The sequence below is a fragment of the Pecten maximus genome, chromosome 6, assembly GCF_902652985.1.
Source record: "Pecten maximus chromosome 6, xPecMax1.1, whole genome shotgun sequence".
Lineage (NCBI taxonomy): Eukaryota > Metazoa > Mollusca > Bivalvia > Pectinida > Pectinidae > Pecten > Pecten maximus.
In genome coordinates this window covers 20,797,418-20,810,978 of record NC_047020.1, presented here as the reverse complement: position 1 = coordinate 20,810,978, position 13,561 = coordinate 20,797,418, and the positions used below count along the sequence as shown (strand labels likewise).

The 13,561-nt window shown below is 35.5% G+C and overlaps 1 protein-coding gene across 1 annotated transcript in view; it reads left to right on the top strand.

Annotated features, from left to right (window-relative positions):
- LOC117329209 (protocadherin Fat 1-like) overlaps positions 1–13,561 on the top strand; it is a 154,764-nt gene that overhangs the window by 114,729 nt on the left and 26,474 nt on the right. The window contains 6 exon segments of the mRNA XM_033887028.1: positions 4,496–4,706; positions 5,498–5,773; positions 7,772–9,258; positions 9,668–9,845; positions 10,084–10,305; positions 13,309–13,329. Coding sequence (XP_033742919.1) covers positions 4,496–4,706; positions 5,498–5,773; positions 7,772–9,258; positions 9,668–9,845; positions 10,084–10,305; positions 13,309–13,329 — 2,395 coding nt within the window.

Sequence of the window (13,561 nt, the reverse complement as noted above, 5' to 3'; positions counted from 1 at the left end):
AGCAAGTGATGGAAATAATGGCAGATATAGAAAAGGTTATTTAAAATAAGACTGAACTTTCTTTGTATCTGAAGTTTTTTTTTTGAAGTAAGAGAAAGTAAAAAGAGATCAATGGTATTGTGTCAAGTACCTAAAAAACTAGAGCAGGGGGATGGAAGAGTTCCATTTTGGATTACAGTTCAGCAGCTAAAACATTAACACTTAATGTGTTACGAGTATTTTTTCTCTCTCTCTTGAGATAAAAAAAATGCATCTTAGATGTACGACATCGACCTTTAAAGGGTTGGAAATGTGGATGCAGCGGTACTGGGAAGAGTGCGGCCACAACGGCACTTGGAAGAGTGCGGCCACAGCGGCACTGGGAAGAGTGCGGCCACAGCGGCACTGGGAAGAGTGCGGCCACAGCGGCACTGGGAAGAGTGTGGCTATAGCGGTACAGGGAAGAGACATAAACGTGATAACATATATGTATGGTATACTGAAACAGCCAATACAAGGGTGGGAACATCAACCAATGTCAAATAGCAGACTACAAAACAATAACAAACAAAAAAATAGATTCCAGATAAACTGCAGTGGTTTTGGGACCTATAGAAAAAATGTCCATTCATGAGGATAATGGCGTCATACAGATTGCTGATTCATTCTGTGGAAGATATAGAATGGTTGTCATTTGGGGAATCAGGGTGGCATGTACCTATAGAGTGTGTGTTGATTTACCTATTAGGGCATTTGATACACTTGGAATATATATATAACACACCCAATGAACAATTAACAACATGTCGGACTATACACAAAGTGACCTCTGCACTTTAAAAGTAGACAGATCAATTTTTGTAGGGCAGTATATATATTGAGAAGATTTTTCATGAAAAAGAACATTCCTGAAATTTAATTCCTGTTTTATCATTGAATGAATTATATATAATGAGCCTCAAAATTTTCCGAGCAGATTATTTTGTATACAGAAGATTAAGTGGAAGATTTTCAAAGCAGTTGCCTTAAAGGCAAGCAGTTATCTCGCGTCTTGTACTCTGAACATCAGGTGTAATTGGCTTGAGTGGAATCTGTTTTAATTATTTGCTATAAATTAATTATTTTTGGACAGAATATGACGTATTTCCTTCATAGTTTGAAAAAATAATGTACAAAAATGAAACATAACAAGCAAGATTTTTTTGTGATGATCTGCATATGTGGAACATTGAAGTGATGTATATGTACCAAAAACTGCTGATGCAGGAAATCTTCATCTGACACTGATGGGCAGACAAAAAATCCTTTTTACGTTTAGAAATTATGTCAACTCTGATGTTTTAATAATGACGAGAACATCCGGGAGTGATTCAAATATGGCAGAAATTTTATTGTAAACAAAAAGTTTTAATTAAATAGATTTTACAGGCATACCACGGAAGAATGAAATAACAGTTATTATTACAATAGGAAAGAACATGAAGGGAAAAAAAACATATTTCCATTCTTCCCTCCATTTTCAAGTGTCTTAGAATACGTACATATTAAATGTATATACTTCCTTATTATAGTTTTCGTGGATTTAATGAAATTTTTGTAAAGAATAATTCCGATTTACAACAATTTTGCCATCAAGGCACCTTTGGACAACAATTTTGCCATCAAGGCACCTTTGGAGTTTTCTAGTGATGAGAAATAGATACCACATTTGTGGGGGCAGGGGCACAAAGAGTTCAACGTACAGAGTTAAAAATAACATGAGCACTTTCTGATTTCTCCACATGAAAGTAAAATAATTAATATCTGAAAAAAAATCTTCAAAATTAATCTTGAGCTATCGGGGAGTGATTTAAGTTTTTTCAGAGTCATGTACCAACGTAGCTAATGCGTTGAAGCAGTATATCGTGACTGGGATATTTCAACGGTGATATTCGTGCCAGGTGCGGGATTACCAGATTACTGTACTATATCTCTAATAAATCCTTGTTCTGTATATAGACCACCCGACTTTGTGTAACATGTTTAGAGTAGGAGTGTATTGAGGAATAAAGTGTTGTGTCATTAATTCCATAATAAACTGATATATAATGTACCTTCGTAAGAAGTACTCCACCCCATTTCTCCTGCCCTGGGCTGAGGTAAAGCTTGGTATTTATAAATAAGCTGAACACTTGTTCTACCTGTTGTCGGTGAGATACAGCTCCTGGGGTTTTGGGTGTAATTTGTTGCGGGGGAGGATCTACAGAGATGAGGGGTACTGGAACAAAAACATAAATCTTTATATGAAGGGCTATAGTGTCAGACTCAGTTTCAGAAGATGGATTTTTTTCAGAGGAGCTTGTCTCTCTTCATTACCTACACTACAGCCACACTGCAATACATTGCTACTACCCTGTGTGATTTACATACCTAATAGCTCACCTAATGTCAAATACACAGCCAGCATAACACCATTCAATCCAGTGTTTGTAACCATTCGTGTTCAATAAATCCAACAAGTACTGCTCCACCAACACAAACTCATGCTATCTACATTAATGTAGTGTCAGATGAATTTTATGTTATTGAAGATAAGACTAAAATTGAATTGAAAACAAATTCAAGTGCATTAGGAAAATATTTAAGTAGAAGTCCTCTGCTTTAAAATTAATTTTCAACATAAATTTGATAATTATCATCTGATTGAAAAAGAATTTTTAGTCTTTCCCTTAAAACTACCGGCATTTCTAGTTAATAATGTTCAATTCTCCCGCTAGCATTTTGAAATATTTTTATTGCAGTACTCTCATGTTTTTATTTAAAATGCAACTTAATTGCTTTAGATCTATCACAATAACGCTGAATGAATTAAGGTAGATTTATAATTCAGAAGTATAAATTTTATCTGCTTTGTATTTAAAGACACATTTTGTGTTTCAATATTACTCAGTGTAGCCTGCAGTCTACTTGTTGTTGCATTACATCACATATCTGATGAATTCATAATTTGGAAGGGACTTGATTTTATTGATTTTTAAGTAGACAGGGCGTACCTATATGAACCTATACTGTATAAAATGCAGTATTCAGTTTTTATAATGGGGCCAAACTGTTTAAAAGTCTGCCTAAATGTAGAAGAAAAAGTTCGTAACACGGGTCATATGTATAATTTTGATAGGAAGATGGAAAAGTAAGTGAAATGATTATCAACTAACAGGCAGTTATAAAAAACTATATTTAGGCTTTCTGTATTTTTCAATGACACACTTTGTATTCTTTGTCCATCAATTCCCCCATTGGGAATACAAAATATTGTTATAGTATTTTGTGGATGTAATCAAAGAAATTTCCTGTTATACACAACTCATTACGATGAGTAAGGGCAATCATTCTATACAGTTTTATCTACAATGGGTACATTCTAATATATACCATTGTACAATTGTCTTTCGTTCTTGTTCTGTTTTTGTTAATGAAGGACAGAAAGGTTATCGTAAGCTATCCAAGTTTGTTATGTTACACAGGAGACCTGTATGTTGATAGCGGTGTATACTGGCCTTGTCTCCACACAAGCTTTATCCTTCAGACTATTATAAGCATTGATATGCAAGATTGGCAATGAGATAGATCTGATTTATTCAGGAAACTGATTCCAGGTGTGTTTAGACAAACATATGTTTTCATAGAACCCCCCCCAGTCACTAACTGTCAACATTTGGTACGGGTTATAGGGAAATCAGGGAAGATAACTCTGTTTAATTTACTGGTAGGTACAAAAAAGATGAGAGTATGTAAATAGATAATTGTATTAATCTCAGAACTAGCAGTTTGTTCATCAGAGGGACATAACTTTCAGGGACATCCAAGAAAGAAAAAAATGAAAAAATAAGAACCTGTTGATAACATTACTCATGGAAGTAATAGTGCGCATTATCAAGACTGATAATTTGGAAAAACAGAAAGGAATAAATAATGGACAATCAGAAAAAAAAAACGAAGGAGAAAATGGAATCCTTTTAGATTGTTCCATTACTTTATGGAAATGATTTGTATGATATGATGATGTTATTGTAAGCACTAACTAGTAGGTAATACTGTTAATTACAGTGGATACACTATGTAGTTTTGTTCCAAGGGAAATGTGGCTTCTTTTAACTTTCTGCAGTCATGTCTTTGATCTAAAGGTAGTACTGGTGAAGCTGAAATTGTTCAATCTGTATTTGGTTATCACATCGAATTAATAAATATAAGTACAATTTTTTTAATTATAAATTTGTCCATATTTCTGTCAGAGCTATTTTTCTTATTAGAATACATTTTGATGATTTAAAAGTCAAAAGAAATAATCATTGAAAGACAAAATGTCTGATGGTTCTTCAGTAATTTGCTTTACAATTGAATTTTAACAGTGAACCTGGTACTCTGGTTCAGCACTTGTATAGATCAGAATGTAATAAAAACAAATACAATGTCCTTTGGTAATTCATTTAGATGTGCATTAACTGATTTACATGTCCCTGTGATACTATTTTCCCAGGTTGTTCTCCGAGTTCTGGACAGTAACGACAATGCTCCGATGTTTACTCAGCCTCAGTTCAGCGCCAACGTGTCCGAGAATGCAGCCATTGGGACCACAGTACTTCAGGTCTCGGCCATTGACCGTGACAAAAACAGCCGATTATTTTACACTATCCTGGCAACAGCAAACAGCATCACTGACAACAAATTTGAAATAAACTCTGAAACAGGTCAGTTTGGAAAGAAGATGGATGAAGCTCCGAGATAATAGAATTATATAATAATATTTTGTAACGAAATCATAATCTAGTAATTATTTCATTCTCGTCCCAAAAATCTCATTAACTCCTGAAAATTTGACAGAAGTTGTTTGTTATGCTGAAGTTTGAGGAAGCCTTGTGTAGTAGTTACATGTAGGTTACACAACCTAGTCAGGAGTGATGCACTACAGTCATATTTGTCATGATGTACTAGTTTCTTATTTTGTTGAGTGTCAAATTTTGTTCTTGGAAATGAGCCACAAACAGACCTGAAGCTCTGCAATCTGTTTTAATTGAAGATGAGAAATCCTTTTGTGACTGGTAATTAGACTGTATAGCCAGAAGGAAATTACATAATTCTATTGATTAGAGTGTGTTTAACTCTACCTAATGTCTTTACATGTCACACCAGCCAAGAAATCAGACTTCAATATTTTTTTGTTGCCATGGTTATAGTTATTGATAAAAAATAATCTACACAAGATTGGCAAAGATTCTGGTGATTACGTTGGTTTTGTGTTTGACATACAATGAATATATTCAAGTCTTAGCATAGAAATATTTGATATCATAATCTTGAAAGATCAATCTTTAAGATATTGATAAAGGTTGGAGTATAGATTAAGGCAAATATTAATCCTCTGAATCTGACTTGATCTATAGCTGATGATTATCATTTGTGTATCATTCTTCTTTTTAGTTTCTATAAGAAATGATTAAATGAATATCTGAGTTTTGAGCTTGTGATTCTGGCATTGTAGGTGTAATCCGAGTGAACCAGGAGCTTGATCGTGAGGTACAGTCAGTTCACCAGTTGACAGTGATGGTGCGTGACCAAGGGAAACAGTCTCACAGGAACTACACCTATGTCTCTATCCATGTGTTGGACCATAATGACTTTGCTCCAGAATTTCTGGAAGACGTTGTCGAGGGCCGTGTGTTTGAGACAGCAGCCATTGGTACCTCAGTTGTTGAGGTCATGGCAATTGACAAAGATAAAGGTCAAAATGCAGAGTTATCTTTCTCCATCACATCAGGTAAGGGTGACAACTCTTGTCTCATGAAGGTTTCATACCACAGTTTTATCTCAACAGACCATAGATTTATAAATCTGATAAAACTCAGCCCTAGAAATGGGGAAGCAAATATCAAACTGCTGTGTGACTTTTATCATGTGACATCACAAGAACAGGTCATCATACTCTACAAAGTTGACCTTGACCTTAGATAAGAACCAATAAAATAGAAAGCCAGAGCACACTGGAATGTAAACAAGAAAATCAGATTAGCTCATCTTCAAGGGAAAATGAGAGGATTTATTATACAAATGATATATAAAAAATCTTAGTGAACCCACAGGGATGTACACTGTCTTAAAGTTTGGGTTCTAAAATCTTGCATTTTGATCGAAGATTCATGTATTTTTATAAATATTATCGAGATTAGGGTAATAAACAAATGACTTCACAGGGAATGAGTGGCTGAAATGACTCGAGAGTACACATGTACCGGACAACCACTGACTCAAGTGTGATATAAGTGTAAGATTTGAGATAAGGGGTGTAGAACTTGATGAACTTAAATCTTTCCTGCTAATTTCCTACTGGTCAATATGTTGTGAAGGAGATTCCTTACTAGTCAGAAGTTCTTAGTAAGCACCTCAGTGGTTGACCAGTCAAATAATTGTGACCCTTGCTTGGTCATTCTCATTCCTGATATGGTTCTCAGTGGACTGTTTGTGCTCTCTGTAAACACTGGAGAGTTCTATTCAAGGGGTCTAATCTCAGGGTAGTGGCAAGGTTAGAGGTTGTCTACAGTAGAATTTCAGTTTGTTTTTACATTGAGTATAGAGCTGTATTTGAGTCTTTTGTAATCAAATCAGTAGGCGCATACTGCTTCACAAAAATAAGTAGATTTTTGTTGATACTCGACAATCGAGTGGACATTGTAACATGTTTACAGTACTTGATGATATTGACATTTTACACAGAATATACACAGAATTATATATGGCTAAGATTCCTATAGCCTCTGGACTTTAGATAACAACTTCTAATGGAAGTGGAAAATTTTATTACAAAATAACTGATTTGGAGAAAAATGTCACTGTTCATGCATTTTTATTGCCCTTCATTATGTACACTACCTGAAATTCCATTCAAAATTTGGTCAACTTAACTGTAATGACTGTGATAACATAAAAGATTTCATGAAAAGTTTTGCTTTCAATAAACTTTTAATTGCCAACTGACGTATATCTAGATGTAGGTAATAACTGTGTAGTATGACATATGTCCTTGAAGGTATGTAGGCCATATAGGTGTAAACCACTGTATGCTATATAAATAAATATATTTGCCAAATGTAATACTCTTACCAATAGGATGATCTTGCCCAGTAATTATCCTATGTGTATAACAGGGGCATGGCTGTAATAATTTGGCATCAAAGTATGATTAAGGCTTGGCTGTGTGACTGGGAAAATATCCCAACCATCCTCACACACAAATAAATTAACACCTACCGACTGGTAATGAGTTAGGCCGACCCTAGAATTACAAGCTTTGATCTATTCTCTTAATTATTATGTCAGCATGATTATCCCCAGGAGAAAACAAAGCAGGATTACCCAGCTGTACTACAAAGGAAGTTCACACCAGTAGTAGTGTTAGGTTTTCAATATTAATTAAACAGTTTTGAAATTACCACTGTGTTAATTTGATGTTTTCCTGAAAAAGTACATATTTACCCTGTGTTTGATTGTTATTGACATTTCAAATACACAGTCTTTTTTCTGTAACGGAAAGATTTTTTTGGAAGGTGTAATTTCTTGAAATTAATCTTTAACCTTGTAGTAAAACAACTCGATAGGTATGGAGAACTACCCCTTTGGTGTGTAAGAAGTCACCGTCTTGTTAGACCAGAGTACAAAATAAAGAGTTTAAAAGTCTGGAGCTTGATCAGTTTTGAAAATACCTGTAAAATGTTAAAGTTTGAATTCTGCCAATTTAACTGATTAAACACTTTTATTTCAGGAAACATTGGAAGGATGTTTGAAATTGATGAAACTCTAGGAATAATCACTGTCGCACAGGAGCTTAACAGAGATGAGATGTCTTCCTACCAGCTGACTGTCATGGCAACAGATCACGGATCTCCACCCCTTAGCAGTACTGTATCCGTTACGATATTAGTCACCATATCTAACAATGCTGCCCCAAAGTTTGTTTCTGCCATGTTTATGGCGGAGGTTCGAGAGAACTGCCCCCTGGGAAGTCATGTGGTACCCGTGGAGGCACTATGTCAGTCATCCATGTTGTTTGACATCATCAGCGGTAATGAGGATGAGGTATTTAGCATCAACCCAAACTCGGGTATCATCTATACGAAGGATGAAGTGGACTATGAGACACGTGACCAATACAACCTGACGGTGTCAGCAACCAACATTGTAGGTGCAACCTCAACTGTTCGCGTTGTCATCCTGGTACTCGACCTCAATGATAATGCACCAGTGTTTGACGAGACCATGTGCGAGGGCAAGATAAGCGAGAGTGCCCCTGTTGGCAGTGTGATTCTCAGCATGAGTTTGGAACCCCTGGTTGTACATGCAACTGACCTTGATTCCTACAAGAACGCACATGTGACCTATAAAATAACTGACCCAAAAGGCAGCAGGTACTTCTCTGTGGATTCTGCCACTGGAGCAATTAAAAGTATGGCTGCCCTTGACCATGAAGAGTTTGACAAGATCGAGTTTTACGTGTATGTATGGGATAAGGGCTACCCACAACTACAGGCCGTCGAGCCTGCAAAAGTTGTCATCCATATCCTCGACATGAATGACAACCCACCATACTTTACACAACCATCATATCATGCTGATATTTTACTGCCAACAACGGAAAATGTCGAAATAATCAAACTGAATGCTACGGATATTGATTCAATCAACATTGACACTTTAGTTTATAGCATTGTGGATGGTAATGCAGATGAAAAGTTCAAGATTAATTCTCAAACTGGACAGATATTTATAAAAAATAAAGCTGATTTACTGGAAAGTTATGAATTAAGTGTTGAAGTTACGGATGGATTATTTAAATCGGCTTCCACAGTGACAATATCGATAACCTCACCAGAGGAGGAGGTGTTCGTATTCAGTAAACCTGTTTACTCTGTCAATATAACAGAGAATACTCCAGGTCCTCAGACACTCACAGTCATCCAAGTACTTGATCCCATGAACCAGCACCTAGTGTTCACATTGTTGAACCACCAGGATTTGTTCAGTGTTGTCCTGACTTCGGGAGTTCTTCAGACAAAGGAGCGGAGTTTTGACCGAGAAGAAAACACATTATATACCCTGGTTGTATCAGTACGGGGAGAGTCGGGGCAGATTGCGCATGTTCTTGTCGAAGTGAACATTATGGATGAGAACGACAATGATCCACAGTTTGTGAACCAGCCGTATGATACAGTGGTAGCGCTCGGTCTGCAGCCCGGAGAACTTGTCAGACAGGTAGGTCAAGGTCACTAGACTACATGAGAATTGTCGATATGCTGTAGTAGGTTTCTGACATGGCTGAAGCTTCATCAATAAATCATGCAAATATGGAGTCTAGATCTATACATTATGTCTGCCGTTCTTGGTATGAACTCGTACATGGTTACATAAATCACAAACTTATTTGTGAAGCTTCAGGTGTATTTGATCCCAATGCATGAGTATGTACATATCTGCACCACTAATACAAGGTAATCTTACCAGAAATATTTGCTGAGAATATTTCCATTGGTCATCCTTAGAATTAATTTTTCTGCATATTGTATAGTACCCTGGCACATGTTTTTTGAGAGGGAAATAAAGTACTGTAATACATGATCAAAATGAATGCTTATGAACCTGACCTTCTTCTTTCCTTACCTAGGTTACAGCTATTGACCGTGACAGTGACAGCAATGGACTGGTCAAGTTTACTGTTGTGACCGATTACCAGGACAGATTCAACATTGGAACCAATGATGGAAGAATTACTCTGACCAATCCTCTTGACCAGGCTGACCAAAATAGGGACTTTGTGCTGACCATCAGGGCTAGTGATGAAGGTAGGGGTGACACACTGTCACGATTTATGAAATGTTTATGAAATTATCAATAATTGAGGGAGTTTTCCTGCCACTTCTGGTATAAATGCTATCACTAAATCACTTGCTAAGTGAAGGAATATTCTGTTGTTGGCAATACATAACTTTTATAAGGAGTCAAAACATGACTTCAAATTAAAGGGATATTTAGGTTTTTCCAAATGTATGCTTAAGTATTTTATATATATTTAATCTTTAGGTATTCCTCCTCGATCTGTAGACGTCAATGTAACCATCTCAGTCATTAGTGATGCCCATCCTCGCTTTGAGCAGCAGTTTTATACAACGACTGTCCGAGAGGATGTCCAGCTCCACACCCCAGTCATTAGTGTGCGGGCAGTCAGTCCCAATGGACACAAGCTCATCTATACCATTATCAGTGGCGACACCTACAAAGATTTTGATGTGGACTTCAACATAGGTAGGTGATGTTGTAAGGTTAAGGTATTTGTGACAGCTGTTTTCTGGTTTCGTATGTAGGGAGAACAATGTGAATATATTAGAATTTTAACCTTTTTTTTATAATCAAGAGTGATATGTTGATGGCAATAAGGAAATTAAATACTATTACAAACATACTATATATCAATTTGAAGAATTATTATCAAATTTAGTTTAGACTACTGTAATATAAGATACCTTATAACAGTCCCTGGTTTAGACTACTGTAATACAAGATACCTTATAACAGTCCCTGGTTTAGACTACTGTAATACAAGATACCTCATAACAGTCCCTGGTTTAGACTACTGTAATACAAGATACCTCATTACAGTCCCTGGTTTAGACTACTGTAATACAAGATACCTCATAACAGTCACTGGTTTAGACTACTGTAATACAAGATACCTCATAACAGTCCCTGGTTTAGACTACTGTAATACAAGATACCTTATAACAGTCCCTGGTTTAGACTACTGTAATACAAGATACCTTATAACAGTCCCTGGTTTAGACTACTGTAATACAAGATACCTTATAACAGTCCCTGGTTTAGACTCCTGTAATACAAGATACCTTATAACAGTCCCTGGTTTAGACTACTGTAATACAAGATACCTTATAACAGTCCCTGGTTTAGACTACTGTAATACAAGATACCTTATAACAGTCCCTGGTTTAGACTACTGTAATACAAGATACCTTATAACAGTCCCTGGTTTAGACTACTGTAATACAAGATACCTTATAACAGTCCCTGGTTTAGACTCCTGTAATACAAGATACCTTATAACAGTCCCTGGTTTAGACTACTGTAATACAAGATACCTTATAACAGTCCCTGGTTTAGACTACTGTGCAGTATTTGTACATTGAATGATTCAACTATCAGTTAGGTTTGTAGTTTAGAGTTTTATGGTTGTCTTATCATTTTTGCTCTCATTCATCTTCATGAATCAGTGCTTATATACATAATATGTCATAGCTACTTAGAATTTCATAATGCTGGAACCTGTCATCAACATATCATTTATTTGGATCCACAGTGTGTCTGTTTTAATTGACCATTTTAGGTTAAATGTTCAGACTAATTATTCATATGCAATTCGCAAGGCATTTTAATGTTGGAAAAGATACTAAGAAATTGGTAACGTAAAAAATGGGTACATTAAGCTGATAATGATTTATAGAATTAAATTGCCATCTTGATTGCAACAAAAGAATTGTACAAGACCAGCCTGGAGATGAGAGCTGCCAGTATCAGTCATGTCATTGTGTTATCATTGAGTTGTGCTTATCTGCAATGTTGTGTGGTGATAATCCCAAACATGACCTTGACCCCTGCCCCTTTCTCCATCACTCCCCTGGTGCTGGGAATCCCATTGACCCCATCCCTGCCCCCTCAATTCTGTAACTATTTATATACATGGGTAACTGTACTGCCTCTTCTACACTTCATTTTCCAGCATGTTGGATATTTCATTGTATGATGAACTGAGATTTTTAAGTTCATGTGCAATAAAGAAAATATTGGAACATGAATTGTATTCTTTTGAATTTATTTTGTATCATTACAAACTACAAATTGCCTATATGTTTTTGGTTTTGGTAAATTTCCTTTCTTTTTTAATTTACCTGTACTTTACTTTTAGTATACTTATTACTGGTACTGTTATTTCTGAATATATGGCATATGACATGATTTATTATCATTTTTGCACTGTTTAATCGTTCTTCTATTGAACCAATACTTCTCTCTACCATTTCACTGTAAACCCGCAGAGAAACAAGAACACTACTTCAGCTGCTATTAAAGAAAAGAAGAAAAAAAATGAAATATTTCCTTGACACATGAGCCAAATTCTCTTTCCTGTCTTTTATTAATGTCTAAAAGGAAAAAAAATCATGTGCCCTACAGAATTAAGCATCCAACTTTTCATTGGTGCCATTGTCAATGTTACGCTGGGGTTGACTGGCTAGGTGTTGGTGATCCATCTTGGCTATACTAATTGTCTGTGTAATGGGACAGCAAGCTTTCATCAACTCATTAACTGATATTACTTGTGGACGTTTTAAATTAAACATGAGTGTTATGTTCTAACAAAGTATTTTACATGTGTCATTTCCATAGGTGTTGCGTCATGGATATTTGAAGTGATAATTTCCTTGTGTGTTTGAAATGTATTTTTTGCTGATTATTTCTATCAAAGATCTTGTTTGGCAAGCATGGGATTTTGTTTCTGAGAATATTCTACTTTTTGTGTTCTCATTGAGGACTGATTAAGTTTGCATTCATTAAATATGAGCTGGGTTATATTTCTAGCTTTTCAGTCCGCCAAGATTTTCTAGATGAAATCAAAACAATATTTCCCTTTCATTAAACATTGATTACCTCCCTTAAAATATAAATTGTCTCAACTTGAACAATGGTTACTTTTAAACTTTTCGACATGATATTGTATTTTTTCTTCCCCTTTAAAAAAAGTAAGTTTCTGATAAACTTTACGAAGAATCTAAAAAGCTTAATTAATTCTGTACATGTATTATAACTGTACATGTATCATAACTGTACATGTATCATAACTGTACATGTATTATAGCTGTACATGTATTGTACCTTATGTCTAAGATATAACATCCCTGTCATATATATTTTGCAACTTACTTTTCAGAAATTTCGTTAGAAAATCTGCTTTCTCATTATACACTGATTTTTTTTTTTTTTTTTTTTTTAAATATTTTGATTTGTTTTCTCAACTAAAATATTTGCTTCCATTCGTATGTATATATATCTTTCTTTTTAACATGGTTTCTAAATTTATACAAAAAATATAATTTCACAATATTTGCTGGTTGTGGAAATATTTTTTGCTAATTCAATGTATTTTTTTCCTTTGAATTTGTTGTGTACCTCTGATACCACGTCCACCACCAACATCACCACTCTGTCCCTACTCTATGCCTTATGTGTGTTTCTACAAAGGCACGGACGTACTCGGCCCGTGTGAGTATCTCTCCCACATAACATATCTCTACACGTGACGCCAATTTTGAATGCTTGCCTCTGCCTGGTGTCATGACTTCAAGCATTGCATTCTGTTTGTGATATGTTCGATTTGTGAATTTTTCCTTGCACTGTTTAACAAAAGGGTTTTTTGCTCCTTTTGTGTTTTTTCTCTGTTTTGCATTTTGCAGTTGTTAAACAAAGCTATCAGTTAAGATTTAAGTTAAAGAAG